The 24,852-nt window shown below is 41.7% G+C and overlaps 1 protein-coding gene across 3 annotated transcripts in view; it reads left to right on the plus strand.

Annotated features, from left to right (window-relative positions):
* Positions 1-24,644, plus strand: part of LOC111141353 (GRB10 interacting GYF protein 2) — a 149,138-nt gene extending 124,494 nt beyond the window's left edge. For 2 of the 3 annotated variants that reach the window (XM_022493835.1, XM_022493842.1), the window contains exons 23-29: positions 7,821-7,943; positions 11,290-11,490; positions 11,582-11,787; positions 12,981-13,135; positions 14,706-14,893; positions 17,613-17,760; positions 22,839-24,644. In XM_022493835.1, coding sequence (XP_022349543.1) covers positions 7,821-7,943; positions 11,290-11,490; positions 11,582-11,787; positions 12,981-13,135; positions 14,706-14,893; positions 17,613-17,760; positions 22,839-22,906 — 1,089 coding nt within the window. In that variant the 3' untranslated portion in view covers positions 22,907-24,644. Of the gene's footprint in view, positions 1-7,820; positions 7,944-11,289; positions 11,491-11,581; positions 11,788-12,980; positions 13,136-14,705; positions 14,904-16,812; positions 16,821-17,612; positions 17,761-22,838 lie in introns of all 3 variants that reach the window. The other variant, XM_022493850.1, reaches the window with a different exon arrangement.
* Positions 24,645-24,852: the final 208 nt, after the last annotated feature.

The following is a 24,852-nucleotide window of genomic DNA, read 5'->3' on the forward strand; positions in this document are numbered from 1 at the left end:
CTTTTTTTTTTTTTTTTAAGATTTTTATGTATTTATTTGACAGAGAGGGACACAGCAAGAGGGAACACAAGCAGGGGAATTGGGAGAGGGAGAACAGGCTTCCCCCAGAGCAGGGAGACCGATGTAGGGCTCTATCCCAGGACTCTGGGATCATGACCTGAGCTGAAGGCAGACACTTAATGACTGATTCACCCAGGCGCCCCTACTTTTTCTTTTTTATTTCAACTGCAAAGAAAATTTATTTTACATATCAATAGCCATGAATTTTTGTCATTTGGTTTTACATAAATACTGCCTAGTGCCATTAATCCAAATGGCAGGACCATTTTTTTTTTTAAGATTTTTAAAATTTATTTGACAGAGAGAGATCATAAGTAGGCAGAGAGGCAGGCTCCCCGCCCAGCAGAGAGCCCGACTCAGGGCTTGATCCCAGGACCCTGAGACCACAACACGAGCCGAAGGTAGAGGCTCAACCCACTGAGCCATCCAGGCACCCCTGGCAGGACCATTTTATGTCCACACTTCACTTCTGTATTTACAAAGAGAATTTATATGACTTACATAATCGTAACTATCAGGGCTGCCTGGGTTGCTCAGTCAGTTGAGCATTAGACTCTTGACTTTGGCTAAGGTCATGATCTCGGTTGGAGTCATGGGATCTCCTTGCATCAGGCTCCACGCTCAGTACAGAGTCTGCCTGTCCCTTTTCCTCCCTCCCTGCCCCTCTCCCGGTGTGCACACTTGTGCTTTCTAGCTCTCTCAAATAAATAAACAAAATCTTAAAAAAAGTAATAATGTAACTGTCAGTGAAGGCTTAACAGTGGAGATGCAGTCTAACATCCATAGTATCTAATGTTTTGCAGATAACAATGTAGGGGAGATGTATTTTTAATTATTTTAATTACCTTTCATTTGAGTGATCTTATTTAGTCTCCTAAGGAGATTTTCAAAAGCAGGTAATAGATGGGGCACCTGGGTGGCTCAGTGAGTTAAGCCTCTGCCTTCTGCTCAGGTCATGATTCCCGGGTCCTGGGATAGAGCCCTGCATCGGGCTCTCTGCTCAGCCGGGAGCCTGCTTCCTCCCCCCTCTGCCTGCCTTTCTTCCTACTTGTGATCTATGTCTGTCAAATACATAAATAAAATCTTTTTTTTTTTTTTTAAGCAGGTAATAGAAATAGAAATGGTTAGTGAGATTTTTAAGAAATATCTTCCATGTCCACATCCTGTTGTAATTTCTGCACCATTTTTTCTTCCAGCTGATTTCCTTTGTCTGCAAAAGGGGCCGGGATAATGATGTTTTGCTTGACTTCTTTGATGTCCTGAGCATTCTGTAATTCTTTATTTTTCTTTAATCTGTTCATTTTAAATTTAGCTTTTTTGTTTTCTGTTTGATCTCTTCAACTCTTTTCATTGCATCAGTAGTTTTATACCATAGCTCTCATATTTGACAGGTTCATTTGTACATTTTTCAAATTCAAATGAATTATCTACTATAAGCTTTTTACCACCTGCTATATAGAATGTTTTTAAAGTTTTTAAAGTACATTCCATGCCCACAATGAGCCCAACATGGGACTTGAACTCATGACCCTGAAAGACCTGAGCTAAGATTAAGAGTCAGCTGCCACTTGACTGAGCCACCCAGGCACCCCAGTATATTTTTGTTTTAAAGTATATTTTATCTGATTCTGATATAGAAACTCCAGCTTTCTTATGTTTGCTGTTTGCCTGATATATCTTTATCCATCCTTTGACTTTCAACCTGTTTATACCTTTGAATGTAAAGTGTCTCTTTGAGACAATGTAGTTGCATCTTATTTTTGTCAGATAATCACTGCCTTTTTTTTTTTTTAAAGATTTTATTTATTTGTCAGAGAGAGAGAGGGAGAGAGAGCGAGCACAGGCAGACAGAATGGCAGGCAGAGGCAGAGGGAGAAGCAGGCTCCCTGCTGAGCAAGGAGCCCGATGCGGGACTCGATCCCAGGACGCTGGGATCATGACCTGAGCCGAAGGCAGCTGCTTAACCAACTGAGCCACCCAGGCGTCCCTAATCACTGCCTTTGATGGGATTCTTTAATCCTTTTACGTTTAGTGATATTATTGATATAATTGTATTTATGTCTGCCATTTTACTTTGTTTTTTTATGCCTGTCTTTTTTGTTCCTCTATTCTTCCTTTACTGTTACTGCTTTTTTTTACATTAATATTTCCTGTTGTAACATTTTAATTCTTTTTTTTAAAGATTTTATTTATTTATTTCATAGATAGAGATCACAAGTATGCAGAGAGGCAGGCAGAGACAAAGAGGAGGAAGCAGGCTCCCTTCTCAGCAGAGAGCCCGACGTGGGGCTTGATCCCAGGACCTTGAGATCATGACCTGAGCTGAAGGCAGAGGCTTAACCCACTAAGCCACCCAGGCGCCCCGTATTTTAATTCTTTAATGGTTTAAATCACTATATATTTATTAAATAATCTTATTTATCCTCTCTTCTCTTCTTCATTTGTACCTGTGAATTCATGTTACCATATGAAGTCATTTACTTAGCCCAGTACTGCTTCTTTCCCACTCACCTCCTTTGTACTGTTTTTGACAATCATATTAGATTTCTGTTACAAACCCAACTGTCTGTCCTATGTATTTATTTAGACACACACACCAATTTTATATTTATATACACATACACTCTACACACACCACACGTTTGTTTTTGTGCATTTGCTTTGTATTTTTATTGGATTTGTATTACTTTCTGGGGTCACTTATTTTCAGCCTGAAGAACTTCCCATTAATATTTCTTGTAAGGGAGGTCTGCTAGCAACAGATTCTCTGAATTTATCTGGGAATGTCTTTATTTCACCTTTATTTTTGAAAGAGTTTTAGTGGATATAGAATTCCTTGTTGATAATTTCATTCTGTGAAGACTTTGGGTATCGTATCCCACTGCTCTCTGGCTTCCATTGTTCCGGATGAGAAGTCAGCTGTTAATTTTATGCTGATTCCCTTGTAAGTGACAATTTATTTTTCTTCTTCCTGCTTTCAAGATTTTCTCTTTTTTGACTTTTAGCATTTTTAAGATTTTTTATTTATTTATTTGACAGAGATCACAAGTAGGCAGAGAGGCAGCGGGGTGGGGTGGAAGGCGGGTTGGGCAGGCCCCTGGCTGAGCAAAGAGCCTGATGCAGGGCTTGATCCAGAACCCTGGGATCATGACCTGAGCCGAAGGCAGAGGCTTTAGCCCACTGAGCCACCCAGGTGCCCTGACTTTCAGCATTTTTATCATGATAATGTATGTTTGTGGATCTCTGTGTTTATCATGTCATAGTTAGGCTTCCTGGATGTGTAGATTAATGTTTTTAAGTAAATATCAGCCATGGTTTCTTCATATATTTTTCTGTTCCTTTCTCTCCTCCTGGTATTTGCATTGTGCACACTCAGTGGTATTTCTCTCTGTTTCTTAGATTGTGTAATCTCTGTTGATAACATGAGTTTCACTAATTTCTTTCTTTGGCCAGTTCAGATATAATTTGAGCTCCTCTAGTGATTTTTCGTCTTAGTTATTGGGCTTTTAAACTCCAGGATTTCCTTCTGGTCTAAAAATAATCTCTATCTCTTTATTGATATTCTTCATTTGGTGTGACATTGTCATCATGCCTTCCTTTACTTCTACTTCCTTTAGTAATCATGGTTTTATTTATTTCTCTGAACACATTTATAATCTTAGGCGTTTTGTTAAATCTGATACCTGGTCACTCTCATAGGTGGTTGCCAGCTTTTTTCCTGGTGTATAATCCATTCTTTGTTGTTACTTTACATGTCTCCTAATATTTTGTTGGAAACTAGAATTTTTTGATAACACATGGTAGTTACTGGTCATGCATGCCCCATCATTATTTGTCTCATGACTGATTGGATTAGTTTAGCGAAGTCCCGGTGTCTCCCTCCCTCCCTCCCTTACAGGGAGCCCTCTGCTGCTGCTTGCTGCTTGGCTACAAGGCGCATCACTGGGTTTGCCCACAGTCACTCTCAGATCACTGTTTTTGGCAGGACTGTCTTTGATTATCTTTTTTTACATGTTGCTATTAACTTCCACTAGTTGCTACCTGAATTGCTCTACTCTTCTCAGAAGTGCCCTGGAGCACAGATTGCTTCACAGACTGATCCCGTCAAATTCAGGCTTCTTTGAAGAGATGATTCCTGAAGTCTGTTTTTGAGATTGGTTCTGACCCTAGAACTTCTTTCAGCTCTTTTCTTGGTTCTCTGAGACCAAGTTGGGGCCTGCAGTTTACCCTCTTCTGATGTTAATCTACCAATCTCCTAATTGCTTTTCACCCAGGCTGCACTGCTTTTAAAAGTGCCCTTTGGCTTGGACTCCTCATTTTCCATACGCTGTCACAAATAAATTCAGTTCCTTTAGGAACCATAGGCCAATCTGTTTCCCTCACCTCCACCCCAAGGCAAAAACCTCTGAGTCACAGCTCTGGCACTGGCAACAGTGGTGTGCTTTTCTCAGTGGCACTCCTGCTTAGAAATTGAGCCCTCGAGGGAGGAGCAGTAGCCTCAGATTTTCTTGGCTTGCCTCTCCTGGTGGCATGGTGACCTTTTAAGCTAGGGCAGTGGCACCCAGGGCCCTAGTAGTCCCAGTAGTACTGTGTTCAGGGTAGTTTTCACCCCACAAGTTGGAGGCTAGGCATAAGAAGGGATCCCTCACTTCTCAGCAGTACTTGCCTGGAACTTAACCTTTGCAACAGGTGGCTATAGCCAGCATGGGAAATGCTGGTGTTGTGCTCTTTGCGGGAAGCCAGCCCACTGACTGGTAGCTGACAGGGAGAGGGAGGCCTCTGTTTTTAGCTACGCTCTTCTGGAGTGAAATATTGTTCTGGTTGAATTGGGAGTTGAGAGTAGATCTTGGTACAAGTACCACAGACTCTCAGTTCTTACAGAGTTTTAGCAGGTTTTCTTAAAGAAAATTTCTGCATTTGCTATATTCCCTTCTGTTCATTTCCAGAGGCTTGAAGTAATTTTTTGAAAAATAGTTTTCACCAGTTTCGCTGGGGAGAGGGACGTACAGAGCACCTCGTGCTGTCATATTGGTGTAACAGTTGTTTTTCAAAATAAAAAGTAGTGCTGAAAAGTAAGGTAGCAATATGACGGCAGAAGAAAATAGTAAATTTTCTTAAATCACTGAAGGATATTAGGCATTCAGGGGATACAGAATGTGCCAAACTCCCTATTTGTTTCTGACTTGGGAGTGAGTTGTTCTAAAAAGTATGATAAACTGCAGTTCTCTGGGCAGTACAGGATGTTGGTTGAATTGGAAAATGTCCTGAGGCAGTATTTACGGAATGATGGGATATTATTTTCTATGTACAAATAAGACTTAAGGAAAATGATAGCTATCTGCAGACATTTGTCTGTCAAGTGAGGAAAACAGATTTGTTCTGCATTATTCCAAAGAGCAGTCCTGTGAGTCATGAGCATAGAGTACATTGAAGTATATTTTGGCATAGCAGTGGGAAGGATCTCTGAGGTGCCTGAAAGAGGAAGGAGTCATTTTCAGGGGAGAAAGGTGCATCTCTTCCTGCTGCTGACTAAGGTTCTGAAGAGGACTGGGGGTTGTTTCCTGGGGTAGTCTAGGGTGAGACATGTACTGGGTATTTAGACAACATTGGGAGCTCCTGGCTGAATGTTTGTGTCAGAATTAAAAAGCGTACAAATTCTCTGACCTCACCTTTGGATCTTCTGATTCACTAAGTGAGGGGCCAACACACATATGTTTTTACAGGTCCTCCCAGGTGATGCTTCCAGGTTTGAGATCTGCTGCCTTATTTGATCTTTTCAGCGCCTTCCAGTGTGTCATTTCCTGTGGATAATATGAGTTCATTTATGCTCGACTTTGCCTACCTAGTCCCCAGTCTTTCTCTCTCAGCTTCCCTTCTCACCTCTCCCCCATTACAGCAGGGGTGCATTTTGAAAGAAATGCACCTACTGCTTATTGTATTAGCCCCCAGGTGTTAAGGATTGATGATGTTCTGTAGTGCTGAAGATAATATCAGTAGTCATTTGGTAATATCAGTGACAGTTTAAACTGTTTGTGCACTTATCTAGTCCGCTCTAGATTTAGAGATTTCAGCTGTAGAGCCATTTTTGTTTGGGCTTCTTTGGCATTTTGTTCGATCCATGTTCGTTTATTTTTTTTTTATTAAACATATTTCAAGTTGTGTTAGATTTGGGTTTGTTATTTTTGTAAGGGCCACAGGATGTTTCAGAAATAAAGTGTATCTTTTTCTGGCCTGAAAGACCAAGAGATTCCATTAGAATAATCAGGCATTTGAGAACTTAAAAGTATTCAGGACCCAAATATTTATACTTTATTTTAGTCAATAATTTTAAAGGGTAGAAAAAAAATAGAATTTATTGATTAAAAACAGCTTAGTCCTCATGACTAGAAGCTACAGCCTGGTGAACGGTGACTCTTTTTCATTAAAGACTGATTAAGAACTATGCCTGGCATCTTCCATTAGCTCCCCACCTTGACTTTGCTTTCAGAAATCTTATCCTTCAACCTTTCACTAGAAAGGAGCATATCATGTCCTTTATTGCCTCCTTGGATTAAGAATTTAGTGATTCTTCTGTTTACTTCTTTCTCTTTATGTCTGTATATTGCTGTATATGTTGGTGCTGGATGTAACAAATTTGTAATCCCAAAATGGTAGATCAAATAAAAGTGTATTGTGTATATATATATATACTTTTTAATATTCTATTTATTTATTTGACAAAGAGAGAAAGAGAAATCACAAGTAGGCAGAGAGAGAGAGAGAGGGAAGCAGGATTCCTGCTGAGCAGAGAGCCCTATGCGGGCCTCTCTGCTCCCAGGACCCTGAGATCATGACCTGAGCAGAAGACAGAGGCTTAGGGGCGCCTAGGTGGCTCAGTGGGTTAAAGCCTCTGCTTTCAGCTCAGGTCATGATCCCAGGGTCCTGGGATCGAGCCCCACGTCGGGCTCTCTGCTCAGCGGGGAGCCTGCTTCCCCCTCTCTCTCTGCCTGCCTTTCTGCCTACTTGTGATCTCTCTCTCTGTCAAATAAATAAATAAATAAAATCTTTAAAAAAAAGAAGAAGAAGAAGACAGAGGCTTAACCCACTGAGCCACCCAGGTGCCCCATATTGTGTATATTTTAAATTCCAAAATAATCTTAGGTTTGGGAGAGTGACCAAAAAAATCATTTATTTATTCGTTTATTTTTTTAAAAAGATTTATTTATTTATTCGAGAGAGAGGTTGAACACAAGTGAGGGGAGGGGCAGAGGGAGAATATAGACTCCCCGCTGGGCAGAGAGCCCAGTGTGGGACTCTGTCCCAAGACCCTGGGATCATGACCTTAGCTGAAGGCAGATGCTTAACCAACTGAGCCACCTAGGTGCCCTAAAAGTTTTATTTTATTTCTTTTAAGATTTTATTTATTTACTTGAGAGACAGTGAGAGCACGAGTGGGTAGGAGGAGCAGAGGGAGAGGGAGAAGCAGGCTCCCTGTGAGCAGGGAGCCTTATGTGGGGCTTGATCCCAGGACCCTGGGATCATGACCTGGGCCAAAGGCAGACGCTTAACCAACTGACCCACCCATGCGCCTCTAGTGACAAAAAAGTTTTAAAAACAAACTGGGAGAATTCTAAAATGCAAAGGATTGCAGGAGGAAATTTGAATGTTGTCAGCGGAGTTGAAGGAAACATGAATGTTCTGCCTGTACATAAATGTGCACTATTGCCTCTGTTTCCTGAGCACATTTCCTCACAAGCTCTTCTGCCTTCCTTTTTTGTTAGCTTCCCTCTTCTTCCACGTGGGGCCAGCAGTCCAATACAACCGCATGTCAGTCCCAGGCAACGCTGTCATTGGCTGAAATCCAAAAACTAGAAGAGGAACGAGAACGGCAGCTTCGAGAAGAGGTAAATTTAAAAATTTTAAAAGTGGTCTTGTTAAACAGTCTTCCAGAACGGTTGGTGTACATTATGGGTGAGGGTTAGTAAAGATCATGGTTATTGTCAGAATTGCTGTGTATCTGAATTGGGTGTTCATTATTAAACTCTTTAGCGTATAATAGGAATAACATTAAGATAAGGTAACATGAATGTTCATTTACCTTAAACATTTTGTTGTAGCTCTTGAGGAAGTAGCTCATAAGTAAAAGTATTAAGGGTTTTTCAGAATTTTGGTTTTTATGCAGATATCCTTCTTATAAATTTTATTTTAGAGTGCCGAATACATTTTTTTTCCTAAGGATATTGGGTTTTCTGACCAGCTAAAAAAACTTAAATATGACGGAAATAAAGTCTCTCTGCTTGTAAGTCTATATCCTGTAACTTATCATTAGGATAAGAAGGATATAAAAGAGTGGAATAAAGGGGGGAAAAGGAAAGAATACAGTTTTTTTTTTGTTTTTTTTTTTTGTTTTGTTTTTTAAAGATTTTATTTATTTATTTGACAGACAGAGATCACAAGTAGGCAGAGGCAGGCAGAGAGAGAGAGGAAGGGAAGCAGGCTCCCTGCTGAGCAGAAAGCCCAATGCGGGGCGATCCCAGGACCCCAGGATCATGACCTGAGCCGAAGGCAGAGGCTTTAACCCACTGAGCCACTCAGGTGCCCCCCCCTTTTAAGATTTTATTTATTTATTTGACAGACAGAGATCACAAGTAGGCAGAGGCAGGCAGAGAGAGAGAGGAAGGGAAGGAAGCATACAGTTCTTGACAGAAAAGAAATGAATAAGTAAAATGGTTTGGTTCAGCATGCCAATAAGGTACCATATTAATTCATCTGTCTGTCTATCCATCACATACTTGCTAACACCTGCTCAATTATAGTCAGAGGATATGGCTGAGTCTAAGACAGATGAAATTCTCTGCTTTTATAAAGTGTGCCCTCGGGTTGAGGGGAGATGGATAAAAATTGCTGGTAGTGATTGATTGTCTAGCTTTAGGTAGTGTGATCTGGGAAGGTCTCTTGAAAAGATTTCATGAGGTAGCAGAGTCCTACAGAAAGTGTGTTATGTGGCTGTGAGTTGAGGCAGAGCAGTTTGTTAGAGAATGCAAGTTGTCATTTTTGGATCTGGGTGGTGTGGTTCACTGAAGGTCATGGTTACACAAACAGAAGGGGGAGTTGTCTGTACATCTTCACCGTGTGGTGTGCTGGACCTTACCAGTGGGTGACACTGTTTCTTCACCTTAATCATCTTATTTCCCACCCTTTAAAAAGAGCGCTTTCTCTGAAATCATTTCTTTTCTAAAAGATTATCAACAAGTAGATGCAGAGAAGGGTGTATCTGCTCCCTTCAAGACTAAAAATTGTTCCAATATTTCTGGTGTCAGCTGTTTGAAAAACATACTAGTGGTCATGAGTTGGAATCCCGGGTCTTGTCTGGTTCATGTTTGTCAGAAGTGAATGATCACCTCAGGGTGCCTGGGTGGCTCAGTCAATTGTGTGCCCTTAGCTCAGGTCATGATCCCAGGGTCCTGGGACAGAGCCCTGTGCAGGGCTTCCCTGCTCAGTGGGGAGTCTGCTTCTCCCTCTCCCTCTGCCTGCTGCTCCCCCTGCTGGTGCTGGCTCTGGAGCGTGTGCACGTGCGCTCTTTCTCTCTCTCTCTCTCTAATAAATAAATAAAATCTTTTTAAAAAAGTGAATGATCACCTCATTTGTATTTTCATTAGATTCTCTTTGAACTGTTAGGTTTTTCCTACACTCTTCAAAAGGTAGAAAATGCTACTCAGTAGATATTTCTCATGTAGGGAAACCTAAAATAATTGTGTTTCATTCTTTTCCTGGAAGTACCGTTTCCATGACTGCCTAACCTGTTCAAGTCTGGATGGTCTTAGTTTGCTGCACAGCTGTTCTGTTTTCTCAAATTACTGCCATATGCATGATGCTCTCATGGACTGATTTTTATTTTTTTCATGCTTTCTCCTATTTTTAATCTCTGTCATTTTACTTTTTTTTTTTCTTTTTACCTTTTTTGCTGGAAGCATTTCCTCAATCTTCTGTTTTAATTTTTCTATTGAACTGTAATGTATGTGATCTTATTTGAAATTTCTCTGAGTCCTTTGTTAGTGTTTTTTTGTATTGCCTCTTTTTCATTGAATTCACATCTTACCTCTCTAAAATTATTAATTTTTTTAAAAAGATTTTATTTATTTATTTGACAGAGATCACAAGTAGGCAGAGAGACAGGCAGAGAAAGAGGGAAACAGGCTCCCCACTGAGCAGAGAGCCCGATGCGGGGCTCAATCCCAGGACCCTGAGATCATGACCTGCGCCGAAGGCAGAGGCTTAACCCACTGAGCCACCCAGGCGCCCCTACTTACTAATATATTTTTTGAAAGCTAGTCACCATTTTCCCTTCTCTTGTTTCTTTTTCCAGTGAATTTCATTTTTTTAATTTGGTCTTTGGCTTTCATCTTAGAAGTTCAGGTCAAATGTTTGTTGATCTTGGGCTGTTGTTCATATATAGGATTAGAAGTTCTGTATATACAACACCTTGATGGGCTTCGCTGTAATGGTCTCTGGCAGGGCTATTGCGTTGGGGAGTCCTCCCATCTTTTCACATCTGTAGATGTATTCTTCTGTGCTGGGGGGTCAGCTTCCCCACAGAATGATCACCAATCTGGCTCAGTCTCTCTAAAGAGGAATGTTTGAGTTTCCTGTTAGGGAGAGGAAGAGATAGCTGCCCAACTGCATCAGGTTGCAGAGGCAGTCTGGGGTCTTCCTGCTACTTTTAAACTTTCAGGCAGTTTATCCTCTATTACCCATACTTATAATTATGGAGTTTTCTAGATGAATTTGCCTCTTTCTGAGCTTCCTTTACTCAGGTTTCAACTTACTGGTATCCGTTGGGTATCATTATTTGTGTGCTTTTCAGCTTTTAGGATCTATTCTATTCCTTTTGTCCTTATGGGTGTATCCTTTTTAACAGTGTGTATGTGTGTGTGTGTGTGTATATATATAAAATTTTTTTTTCCCTGTCATTTTGGTAGGGCTTTAGGAAATTCATATGTATTTCATTTCTATGCCTAACCAAAAGTCCTACTTAATTTTTAAAAAGTAATTCTGTGTTTGATCTTTTTAGTTTCCTTTTAGTACCTCTGGCAGTTGACATCCTTATTTGCAGCAAAGTGGCTAACCCTGCAGAGTGTTTTAATTTTGTGTAGCTCTTATGTATTTGCATTCCATTTACTATACCAGACAGGAGTAACTAATGCTTTTGAAAACCAGAATCTTAAGCTAGCTCCTGTTGTTGTGCAACAGCAAAGGCGCCAGCAGAGGGAACTGATGAAAGCTCTCCAGCAGCAGCAGCAGCAGCAACAGCAGAAGCTCTCTGGCTGGGGGAATGTCAGCAAACCTGCAGGCACCGCGAAGTCTCTCCTGGAGATCCAGCAGGAAGAAGCTAGGCAGATGCAGAAGCAGCAGCAGCAGCACCAGCAACCAAACAGAGCCCGGAATAATACGGTGGGTCCATCTTCCTAAGCACTCACAATATGGATTGGTGTAAGAAATTCTCTTTTCAGTATTGTTAACTGAGTCATTTGTCTCTTAACAGCATTCCAACCTGCACACCAGCATTGGGAATTCTGTTTGGGGCTCTATAAATACTGGTCCCCCTAACCAGTGGGCATCTGACCTAGTCAGTAGTATCTGGAGTAATGCTGACACTAAAAACTCCAACATGGGATTCTGGGATGATGCAGTGAAAGAGGTGGGACCTAGGAATTCTACAAATAAAAATAAAAACAACGCCAGTCTCAGGTAGGGCTCAAATGATCAAACCTATGCTTCTTGGAGGGTTGGGGGACAGGGCATGTGGGGAGTGGGATATTGGGTGGGAGGAAAAGATAGTTATTTAGTTTTTGCTATTTTCATCTGTGTCTAAGCATGGGAGGTTGTAGTTTGGTGATTATTTTCTTCCCCATGGAAACATATCTGTGCTATTACTAGGGGCTCTTTGTACTGCTGGGCACTTAGTCCATTGCCTGTCACATGGTAACCACTTAATAAATACTAGGAATAGTATATTTTTGTTGTTTTTGAAAATTTCTCCAAGATACTCTCTAGATCTTAGCATTTTTCTTTATAAATTTATATTTTTAAGTTAGCTAGACTATAGTGAGTATTATAAACACCTCTCTAATGACCCTAAACCTATTTTTTTATGATAAATTAGTTACACTTCACCTTTGTCTTTTCTTTCTTCAGTATGCAGTGTTAATGAATGAACATGGGTTTTAATGATAAATATGTGAGCTCCGTTCCCAGCACTGCCACTTATTAGCTGTGTGACCTGTGTGACCTTGGGCAAGAGGGAACCTCTTTGAGCCTCAGTTCCCTCATCTGTAAAATGAAGATAATGATGACTTCATGGGTGTAGTTGTACAGATTAAATGAATGCACACAAAGTAGTTAGTGAAGTGCCTGGCACATAGTAACTACTTAATAAATGGTAGTATTGTCAGATTGTTTCTTCTTGTTTGAGGGTCTAAAGTATTAAGAATAGGACTCAGTAAACAACCGTCAGCTTACTGAGCATCTTTGCCAGGCACTGTGCTCTAGGCTTTTGCATACAGTATTTTTATTCCTTGTGATAACCCAAAGAAGTATTAGTACCATTTTACAGATGAGTAAACTGAGGCTTAGCAAAATTTAAAAACTCACCAAAGGGCACATAGGAAGAATTTAATCATTTCTCTGGCAAGAAGCCCTGTCTTCACAAATGAGAATGTGTTAGCTGAGACTAGATTATAAGAGGGTATTGAGTTACCCGTCCCCAATCCAAATATTTGAAGGTTTTATTTATTTATTTTTTAATTCGTTTTTGGACCCAAGCATTGGATAACTGGATAGCCATCCAGTGTTGCCAAGACGTTATCTGTTTATGGTGTTGTAGTATAATCATATAGTAACAGTTTCTGGGAATATAATATCGCCCTATTGTTTTGCTTTAGTAAATCTGTAGGTGTGTCTAACCGGCAGAATAAGAAAGTAGAAGAAGAAGAAAAGTTGCTGAAGCTCTTTCAGGGAGTAAATAAAGCCCAAGATGGATTTACCCAGTGGTGTGAACAGATGCTTCATGCCCTTAATACGGCAAATAACTTGGATGGTAAGAATTGGGGAGGGAAACCCAGCATGTGAAATGGCAGAGCAGGACCCACAAAGAGGTCGACAAATTGGAATGATGGGCCAAAACTCAGGAGGTGAAAGCTAATGGAGGTCAAATCCTATATCTACTATAAGAACTTGACCCTTCAATAGTATTATAAGTACTACTTGTGAGAAAAGTCCTGTAATATTGTGTTCAAATAGGTTCTCAGTCGTTGCCAAAAAGTAAATGGTGTCTGGTGTTTCAGGCTATCATAATAATGTTCAGGACAGAGGAGTTCATAGTTCCATACAGGTCATTTTATGGGGGACTTTGCCAGCCAGGCCAAGTCCAAAGAAAGGTAACTCATGGTGGAGACAGAGGTCATCCTGGACAAGAGAAGGCTGAGGTGATGTGAGATCGTTCCCATCCTGCCTTTGGGGGCGGGTGGGAATCATGTGCCAGAGCAAGTAGACTTATTTTATGCACAATGAAACTAGGACCAGTGAGTGGAAGTGAAAAGGTTTCAGCACAATTTGAAGAAAAACTTGCTAGTTATTACTTGATCACAAAGAGAATTCTCTGCCTTTGATGGAAGTGAATCCCTGCCCTGACCCCAAATGTTTGAACTAGAGACCAGTAAGCTTAGTGTGGAAGATCCAGATTTCCTATAACTGATAGGCTAATTTGAATTCATCCACCTACAGTGTCTTAACTAAAACCAAGGATCTTTTCAAAATGGAATAGTAAAGGAATAGAAGAATCCTTTGCAGCATTATAATAATATCGTACGATCCGAAAGAGCCAGGGGAAATATAATAAATAATAGTAAATAATGGTCAGCTACCATTCATTGAGCAGCTATTGTGTGCTAGGCACTTTCCAGCAGTTAGCATATGTTACTCCAGTTCTTTAATTTTTGCAGTGACTTCATAAGATGCCTTTACAATGTAGGTGCTATTATCCCCATTTTATAAATTAGGAAACAGAGGCTCAGAATGGTTAAATAACTCATCAAGGTCACACAGCGAGCAAATTTCAGAGTCATTATTTTAACCCATGTCTGTCTAATTCCAATACTTATGCTTTTTCTGCTGCACCACACTGCTTGCACGTTCCACTTGATTCCTCTCTGAACATTAGCTCAGTGAAGTGAAAGTTCTTGGAGGGTGTGGCTGTATTGTTAGTATCTGTCATGGTGCCTGACACACATCATGGCACTTAATAAATATTGACTGAATTTAAGGAAAGAAAGAATGAATTTCCAGATAAGTCTTAGACAAGCAGTTGTTCTAGTCTTAACGTAACATACGGCTTTTACCAACATAACATTTAGTGAAACGGAACATGCATGATATATCTTTGTTTGACTCTGTGCTACTTGAGGTGGTTTGGGGCATTACAATGACAGTGCTTCCACCCCACCCCGCAGAGTAGATTAAAGAGTGTTGAACACAGTAGCTGCATACCTTCCCCATTTGCGTCAGTACAGTCGGCAGTAAGTGTCCCAGTGTATTAAAAACTGACACTGATTCTTTGCTTGTGATGTTTCATTGTTACTCTTTATGTCTTCTCCCCTCTCACATTGCAGTTCCTACTTTCGTTTCTTTCCTGAAAGAAGTAGAATCTCCTTATGAGGTCCATGATTATATTAGGGCCTATTTAGGAGATACCTCTGAGGCCAAGGAGTTTGCCAAGCAGTTCCTCGAGCGCCGTGCCAAACAGAAAGCCAGCCAGCGGCAGCAGCAGCAGCAGCAGCAACAGCAGCAGCAGCAGCAGGTACGAGGCAGTGGTTGGCGCCGTGCCCCTGCAAGTGCGTAGTAAGACCTCGCAGTACTGGGCAGCCAAAGAAATGAAAATTAAAACAAAAGATACCATTTTTGTACATCAGATGACCGTAGCTTCTTAAAATGTGGTATATTTGATATTTTCAAATGGCAGGTCCAGAGACCTTTGTGAATTTCCCAGATAGCAAACATAATCATTCTCTGTTAGGCGTACTAGTTGCATTTTCCTTGGTTTGTGTATGTGCCTCAGTCAGATTGCTAATTCCAACTTGTCACAGACCCATACATTTTTTTGAAAAGTTAACACCTACAAATGTTAAATCTCCAGTGCTCAGGATGCGCTATACCCAATATTGACCATACCGTAGCATGCCAGACATGTCCTGTGTTGTTGATGGGCAGTGAACGGTACCATCAGTTCTCAACATTTGTGGTAGTTATGTTTTGTAAAGTCATCGCTACAGCTGAATTAGCGAATACTGAACTATTGCTCCAGGGAAAACACCCAATTAGATTTTTGGAACCTCTGGTCACAACATTTTTGTCAGCTGGTCAATATATTACTTTGTTTTATGTGTGTTTCTCTTTAAGATGCCTTATTTAATATATTGTTGATTCCTTAACATTGAACTCATGGCCAGCAGCACTAGAGCCTAGAGCCGACCCCTGAGTGAAGCTTATCTAGCACATGCATTTTCTCCCTAAGGCATGTTCCAGCCTTTTTGGAACACCAGACAACACTTAATACTTGGGAACCATTTTATTTTTTAGATTTTGTTTATTTATTAGAGAGAGCTTATGCACGAGACAGAGAGAGAGCAGAGGTGAGGCAGAGGAAGAAGCAGACTCCACTCTGAGCAGGGAGCCCAACTCAGGGCTTGATCCCAGGACCCTAACATCATGACCTGAGCCAAAAATAGATGCTTAACTGACCGAGCCACCCAGGCGCCCCTCTTGGGGGCTATTTTAAACAGTGACAACACCAACAAGCATAAAATGTGAACATCAGGGGTGCCTGGGTGGCTCAGTGGGTTAAAGCCTCTGCCTTCGGCTCAGGTCATGATCTCGGGGTCCTGGGATCAAGCCCCACATCAGGCTTTCTGCTCAATGGAGAGCCTGCTTCCTCCTCTCTTTCTCTCTGCCTGCCTCTCTGCCTACTTGTGATCTCTGTCAAATAAATAGATAAAATATTAAAAAAAAAAAAAAGTGAACATCAGGACACTACGGAGAATGAAAAAGATGCTCCTTTACTGTATGAGAACTGAGACAAGAAGGCAAAATACTCCTCTGTTCCACCTCAGCTGAGAATGTGTTCCTTAGGCAACTCACATTTTAGCAGCTGGGTGTTCAGGAAAGCCATAAATGCATCACAAGTTTTGATTTTGGGGTTACATGTAAATTACAGCCAGTAAGTGAATTTGCATGTATGGAATTGTGAATAATGAGGATCAGTTGTACAAGTTTTCTGAAGGATAAAGTGGCAAGGCTCACAAAGAGCCTAAGATGATTTATATTCTTTAGTTCTGTAATTCTGCTAGAAATAATTTTGGTTATATCAGTCATTTCTGGGGATATAAAAGATACAGCGAAGTACATGGCATTTAAAATCCATTTGGGAAGATGGACTAATAGGGATTAAGTGAAAGATGTCAATAGAAACAGCACTAGGAAAAATAAAGAATCAGAAGGGAAGACATTGTATAGTAATATAGAAAGTTCTTTACGTTTATGAAATGACTGCCCCGTGTGCTGAAATTGGAAGTTGGGGCCCACTGTGCATGCACATGTAGCCAGCCTCGCCCTTCCACAGTGCTTTCTCTACTCTTCCTCCTCATCCCCCACTGCCACTACCTGTGCCTTCAACCAGCTCATTGAATCGGATCTCAGTTTAAAATGAATTGCTCTAATAAGAGCAGCAGGTAAGTGTGAATGGCTGGTAGACTGTTTCATAGTTGGACCAGTTGGTAGAAAGTGTATGGATATTTGGGGACCAGATCTCTTCGAGGATTGCCAATAGGAATAAAGTACATGATTGTGATTTTGTTTGGTAACATGCTGCCAGCTAGTCTGCGTCCTGTCCTTTCTGTCGTGGAGCTCAGAGACAGAGGAACCATATGCTTTGGTAGGTGAGGGGTGTGGATTGCTGGAGTACAGAGGTCTGTTTGTGATTATTTGCTGTATATCTAATTTCCTAGTGGATGGTATGGACTCTCTGTATACCAGAGAGGGTTTTTTTTTTTTTTTTTTAAAGATTTTATTTATTTATTTGACAGAGATCACAATCAGGCAGAGAGGCAGACAGAGAGAGAGAGGAGGAAGCAGGCTCCCTGCCGAGCAGAGAGCCTGATGTGGGGCTCGGTCCCAGGATCCTGGGACCATGACCTGAACCAAAGGCAGAGGCCTTAACCCACTGAGCCACCCAGGCGCCCCTACCGGAGAGGTTTTGACAGCTGTGTTGCCACTGGGATGAAAACCTAGAGCTACCAGGATGGGCCTTTTGGAGGCCCAGAGCTTAAATGTGATATCTGAATCTAAATGAAGGGAAAGGGTGGCTTGGGGGACTCTACATGGTTTCGTTATTACCAGAATCCATGGTGGGACTTCTGTTTTTAATCTCATACTTGGTAAGGTGAGGGCCAATCAGTCATTTTCTTAGGTGGGCCACACTTGCATCCTCTGTGTAACCTCAGTTGTAACATCTTATCTCACAGGACTCTGTGTGGGGAATGAACCACAGTGCACTCCATTCAGTATTTCAGACCAATCAAAGCAACAACCAACAATCCAATTTTGAGGCTGTACAAAGTGGCAAGAAGAAGAAAAAACAGAAGATGGTCCGAGCAGATCCCAGTTTATTAGGTGAGCAAAGCCTAAAGTCTCAGCTGGGTGTTAGAGGGGTGCAGGTTATAGCAGTATTATATGTGAGTCTCCTAGTGGAATGTTTTTGATAAAGGGAAATATTTCTTATACAAAATTAATTTTTAAAACCACTTAAATAAGTAATATTTACTGGGCATATCAGTGCAAGAGCGATGCTGCATATGCTGTAGGGAACAAGAAAAGTAATGACTTATATTGTGTGGCGCTTTAAAACTTTGAAGAGTTGCTTCAGATATAATACAGATTTTCCTAGAAGACCTTTCAGTTTAATTGGAAAATAATGCTAATGGAGAAAAGGAAAAGTTGTAAAAATTTAAATGCTGATTTGTATAGAAACTGATCGTAAACCACTAATACTTGCTGATATCCATTATATATATGTATATATATATTTATGATTTTCAGAGTCACTCTGCATTATGAGATCATGTTTCAGTTTACCAAAGAGTAAACCAAAGCCCTGAGGGTTTAGAACATTTTCCAAAGTTTCCAACACAGCTGTTCAGCAGTGGGGCTGGGATTTCAGAGGAGGCCTGTTTTTTTTGCACTCTTCTGTTAGCCACAACTATTCTCGTCTAGCATTGAGAACCAGAGTCTTCACACAAGACAGCTTCATGGAAATGGTGACACCAGAATTGGGGCTTTGAAAGACTGGCGAGAAGGACAGACAGTGGTATTTCTGGAATAATAGGCAAAGCAGATGCAGGCTGTTTGTGTTTCTTCAATTGGCCTAACAGCCTCACAGACAATGATGAAATTAAAATGATTCTCTGTTTATGAAGGTAAAGTAAAGTATTAAAAACCATGCTGTCTGGAGTAGAATGATTGTATTGGCGAAGATGGCAGGTAGGGATGTTGGCCCAGGCAGGAGGAAAAGTGGTTAGGAGGCTGAAGTATAGACCAGGTAAAAGATCCTGGTGGCCTAGAGAACAGGGATTTGGGCAGTAGAGATGGAGAGGAGTTAGATGGGGTTCAGAAACTTAGGGGACTGAATTGCCAGGGCAAGGGGAATGGACCGGTTTGGACAGCAAGATGGGTGGTGTTTCCATTTGCTTAAAGGATGAGCCCTGGAAAATGGAACAGGCTTATGGGGTGATGATACGGAATTTAGGTGTGTTGGGTGGGTCAGTGTGAAATGCCTATGGAGCTTCAAGTGGAGATACCCTCGTGAAAGAGGAGATAGCACAGCAAGAGGGGGATTGCCATCCTTCCCTGCCCTCAGGAGGGTCCCTGCTTTCCCTCCTGGGCTTCCTACTCTGGAGAAAACAAAATGTCAGTAATGGAAACCTAACTTTGGGGGCACCTGGATGGCTCAGTCGTTAGGCATCTGCCTTCAACTCAGGTCGTGTTCTCAGGGTCCTGGGATCGAGCCCCGCATCGGGCTCCCTGCTCGGCGGGGAGCCTGTTTCTGCCTCTCCCACTCCCCCAGTTTGTGTTCCCTCTCTCGCTGTCTCTCTGTCTGTCAAATAAATAAATCCTTAAAAACAAACAAACAAAAACCTAACTTTGAGGATTGCCCTTTGGAACTGGGGCCTGAAAGCTGGCTTGGGAACAGAGAACAATCTGGTGAAATTCTGTTTTCTTCTGCCTCAGAATTGTATTTTATTTATTTATTTGTTTATTTTTATGTTAAGAGTAGATGAAACAGTCTAACATTTTATCCAGTTTTGACAGAAGTGGGTGAATATAGATTTACAAGTGTCCCTGAAATTCTGGGTGTGGGTTCTAGCCAAGAAGCCCTGTTGCTCTTCAGCTGTGACTCTGGAAGGGTAGGCTGTCACTGAAAGTGAGGTGTGAAGCTCTTTGAATTAAATATTCAATCTGACTCCACCCCTGTTGCAGACACCAGAAAGAAAGGAACACTCTTCAGGGGGCATCTGGGTGGCTCAGTCTTTAGGCGTCTGCCTTAGGCTCAGATCATGATCCCAGCATCCTGGGATTGAGCCCCGCATCCGGCTCCCTGCTCAGCCAGAAGCCTGCTTCTGCCTTTCCCACTTGCCCTGCTTATGTTCCCTCTCTCGCTGTGTCTCTCTCTGTCAAATAAATAAATAAAATCTTAAAAAAATATATAAAAAGAAAACACTCTTCAGGGAGATGAGAACTTATTTTAGGAATAGAGTTTAAGAAATTTATATATGTTGGGGCGCCTGGGTGGCTCAGTGGGTTAAGCCGCTGCCTTCGGCTCGGGTCATGATCTCAGGGTCCTGGGATCGAGTCCCACATCGGGCTCTCTGCTTGGCAGGGAGCCTGCTTCCCTCCCTCTCTCTGCCTGCCTCTCTGTCTACTTGTGATCTCTCTCTGTCAAATAAATAAATAAAATCTTTAAAAAAAAAAAAAAAGAAATTTATATATGTTGAAGGAGCAGAAAAAATGCATATATGGGAAAGGGGAGTAAAAGTTCAACAGTGTTCAGAAAGCTCTGTTGTGTAGGCATGGACTTTTTTATGAAAATTTCTACTCAGCTAAATCTCTCTCTGAAAATTCCTCTAATAATTACTAACTTCTTTTTTTTTCTTTTTAAAGATTTTATTTATTTGACAGACAGAGAGTAGGCAGAGAGGCAGGCAGAGAGAGAGAGGGAAGCAGGCTTCCTGCTGAGCAGAAAGCCCGATGCAGGCCTCAATCCCAGGACCCTGAGATCATGACCTGAGCCGAAGGCAGAGGCTTTAACCCACTGAGCCACCCAGGCGCCCCTGATAATTACTAACTTCTGCCCCTTACCTACTCATTTCCACTTACTACTATTTTTAATTAATTTACAGATTGAGAAAAGTTAGTAAATGTCCGTCCATCAGTCACAGTTCACCATGCACAGAATGAGACAGTTCTAATTTGATCCAAAAGCATCCATTGAGAAGGTAGTCATTGATCAAGGGAGAACTTTGCGTCTAGAACAGAGCATCAGAGAGGCCCAGGCTTGTTTTAATGATCCATCACCTCCATTGTGCTGTGTCTTCTGTAGTTTTTAGAGCTACGAGGTGCCCTTGGTGAACCAGTATCCGTTACTTGGATATGATAATAGTCCACACACAATGGCATTTTCCCCAGTCATACTTTACAGTCTCTCAACCTTAAGAAATCATGCAAGTGAGTTGTAGTCAGTTCTGATCCTAACAGAATGTAGTCTTTAGAGCCAGGCAGAGTGGGCTTAAATCCTCCTTTGTATTGCTTTGGACTTTGTGGTATCCCAGAGCTTTCCCTTCTGTCAGATGTGGAGTAGATGTGTCTACCTTTCTGGTTTTATGACCCATCAGTGAGACTGTGTCTGCTTAAAAACTTAGCCCAGTAAGCAACATACTGTAGTCATGAACAAGTACCTTTTTTTCCCTTTTTTGGCCCCAGGCTGCTGGTTTTTTCCTGTCTTTCCATGATTAAAATTAAATGTGTGTGTGTGTGTGTGTGTGTTTAAGGTTTTATTTATTTGCGAGAGCATGAGCAGCGGGGGAGGAGCAGAGGGCGAGGGAGAAGCAGATTCTTCTGAGCAGAGAGCCTGGGGCTCAGTCCCAGGATCCTGGGTTCATGACCTGAGCAGAAGGCAGATTCTTAACCAACTGAGCCACCCAGGTGCCCCCTGTGTGTGTGTTTATTACATTTCTGCTTTTATCACATATAGCTCATTTTTATCATAATTCCTCTATTCCTGAGATACATGTGAAGTCAAAACCCTGCCTCAGAAGAGTAATAGCTCATTTCATAGGCTGTTTGGTCTTTAAGTTTTAATACTTACCTAATTAAATTGTTATTTACAAATAGGGACACTAAGCCTTTTGTTATTTTCAAGGGTAAAGGTCTTGTGGGTTGTGGCAGTGCTGTGGATGGGCAGAGCTGAGGCTGGGGTTTGGAGCCCTGGCCTCTCCTCGTCTGAGGCCTTGTAAGCAGCTTGAACCACAGCTTCCTTGGTTAATAAATAGTCATGTTTATGTTTTCAAATCATGGTATTTTGAGTCAAGAATATAATATAATTAAGCTATTTTTATTATGTAAGACTTTTTTATTATTGGTACATTTAAAATGTGTCTTTGTTTGAAAACTTGAACATTAAAGAACAAAAAGAGGGGACAGAGCACAAGTAATATTAACTGCTTTTAGATAGGAGAGCTTTGCCTGTTTACTTTTTTGATATTCAAATAGCAGTTGAAACAGTTTAAGATTTTGTTCAGGGTGGGTGAACTGAAAGCTCTTTTTCCTCATTCCAAGGAAGCCCAATAATACTTTTTATCAATCTTTGATTGTGGAGTTAGAAAAATTGCATACATGGGGCTGATGGGATTAGGTTTTCAGACCGTTAGTAGTGTTTGTGATTACTGCTCTTGCCTTCAGTGGGGGTGCTAAACCTGCTTTCTCTAAACTAGATTCCATTTTGGTTTATCAGTATGGCTAACTGAAATCTTTTGCTTTTGCAAGCCTACTCAACAATAGGCTGAGTTGAACAAAGTACTTTAATCTTTTTGTGCGGTCTTCCCTGTGAGAAAACATCTGAGGGCTGTGAGGATCTTCCCTGAAGCCTTCTGCCCTCGAATGGCAAAAGCTTTTGGCTGAAACTTTGAAAAGGTTTTTAACCCCGGGGGGTGGGGTGGGGAGGTAGTCCCAGTAGTGAGGGGGACTGAAGTGGTGTTACTCCCACTTAGATTTCACAGTCATCTGGTCAGGTAGTTACAGAGTATTTGGTATGTGTTATTCCTGCCCTCGCCTGTCCCCATCTCTGTTAAGATTCACCTCCCGAATGAACTTTCCCCACTAGCCAGCCTCACTTGGCCTTAACATGTGCTCACAGCCCAGATTCTTCTCAGGAATCTCTAACGTACTAGTTTGGAATTCTTTTTTTCCCCTCCCTTCTTAAATTATACCAGAACCCTAAGAAATAAATAAAAACGAAGAATCTCTCATTAGAAGAGCAGAATACTGCTCTCTGACCTTTATCCTTCCTTCCTTCTTCCTTTCTTTAGTGTATCTGTGGCATGCTAAAACATGAGAGACTTCTCTTCCAGCCCAGTGTCTGGAATTGGAGCCCCATGGTTGTCTGGATGTGGTCACTTATTGCCAATTTTTCCCTGCAGGGTTTTCAGTCAATGCTTCATCGGAGCGACTCAATATGGGTGAAATCGAGACTTTAGATGACTACTGAGCACCTGCCAGTGGACTGGCCTTCCTTCTCCTCTCTGCTGACCATGGATTCTCCACCTTTGGACACAACACTTACTCACCATTTACTCTTTATCACTCTGCAACAAATCACAGAACCGATCATCTCAGGCTTTTTCTTCTAGCCCTTTGTGTCCAAGATTCTTTAAACTGTTTTTGTTGGTGAGCATCTCAGACTGTAGATAAGTGGACCGGACCCTGTGTCTTGGGGGTGGCAGTTGGGATTCCTCCCCAACAAGGCTGATTTTGGGCAGCACCTGTTTACTGTGCCGTGATTTCATCTACTGTGTCCCAGAAAGTATGTTGGGATCTGCCAATAGCTATTTACTTTCTTATGTCACTTTTCCCCCTTCTATGTTGTTGTTCTTTTTAACCCCCCATAAGGGTAAGGGGTCTAACTGGTGCAATCATGAAGAGAGTTAATGGTAACAGACATTGGCCAGCAACACCATGCCATGGACTGTGACTTGAGTATCCAACAAGACAGTCCGAGCGCCCCAGTCTGACGGCTGCATTGCCACTGCTAACTTTGGGATTGCATCAAAGAGGCCCTGAGTGGGGTGGAGTTTAGATTGGATTGGTTTGATGTTGCACACCCCTCGCCTGTTCTTTCTGAGCATCCTTTCGGAGAAAGGATTCATTTTTTTCTTCATTAGATAGTGACTTCCAAGCAAGCTGACTTCTCCCCTGGCATTCTCCAGCCTGATTGGACAAAGGAAACCCTATGGCCTGGGAGAAGGACTTACTCTTTAATTTTTCCTTTCTTACAAAAACTGATTTTTCCCATAAATATTTTTACTTCAGAGGACTAGGACCAGTTTGTTTTGGGCCTTTCTGCTGAAAATTTGTCTCGTTTAAGAGGCAGCTAGGATCTTTACCATATGTATGAATTTGTATAATTTCATTTTGGATAGGGATAAACTTTTGCTTCTGATAAAAGCCCGGAATTTCATCTGGTTCCTCAGAGCATTGCGTGTGTGTCTTGCTGTGGCCCCAAAAGGTTTTGTTTAAAGATTCTAGAATGGCAAGTTGCTTGCCTTTTCTGAAAAGAAAACATACAAAACCTAACCATCTTTAAGACCTTCATCCATGGAAACCACTACACAGGAGAATGCAGTGGGATGGAGGGGATGGGAGAGAATGGGGGAGAGAAGCCTGGTTCTGGCTTCTGATCATGGCCTCCTAATACCCCTTCACTTCAGTTATAAATGTATTCAAGCCCTATTTATAAACCGGTACTCTTCCTGCCTCCTCCAACCCCCGCAGAACATCACCTGGAATTGCCAGTCACACTTTGGTCTGGAGCCATTGGACCATCCATCCCTGTGTGAGAAGTGTTGTGGTTCGGGTGGCTCCTGGTAGAGCACCTTTCCTTTCTGTCATCACTGCCTGAAGAAGGCTGGAGTTGCTCTGAGAGCATTTTGGTTTTGGCTGATTATATTTGGTTTCTATTTTTATTCTTTTGGATCTCCATTCTCCCTATCCCTTCTTGCCTCCCTCCCTCCCAAACATGTACAATAACTATACAGAGACTGCTACAAACTTGTATATAGTTTTTGGATCAAATAGCATGAGGAGATGGGGAACCAATAAAAGTTGGGACTCCTGCTCTCCTTTGCTTTGTAAATTCAAAAGTGGGGGGTGGGGAAAGAGGGATAGTTAAAATGTTTACAAAACTTTAAGCTCCCTCGGAACTTTTGCCAGTGTGGAGGAAAATAAAAAAGAACTTAAATAAAACATGGTGGTATTCTGTCTGAGCACCTCTTGTAGCTTTTGTCAAGGCTAAAGTCTTGCACTAAACCGTTCTCTTGGCACCTTGAAGACGCTCCCAATACGTGAGCACCCGAGACATGGAGGCAGCCATGGCTTTTCCTGCCAGGCTGTGGAACACTGGCTGGCTCTGTATTTAGGACTGTAGAGGTCAAGATA

The sequence above is a fragment of the Enhydra lutris genome, unplaced genomic scaffold, assembly GCF_002288905.1.
Source record: "Enhydra lutris kenyoni isolate GAN:26980312 unplaced genomic scaffold, ASM228890v2 scaffoldscaffold1, whole genome shotgun sequence".
NCBI classification, from domain to species: Eukaryota; Metazoa; Chordata; class Mammalia; order Carnivora; family Mustelidae; genus Enhydra; species Enhydra lutris.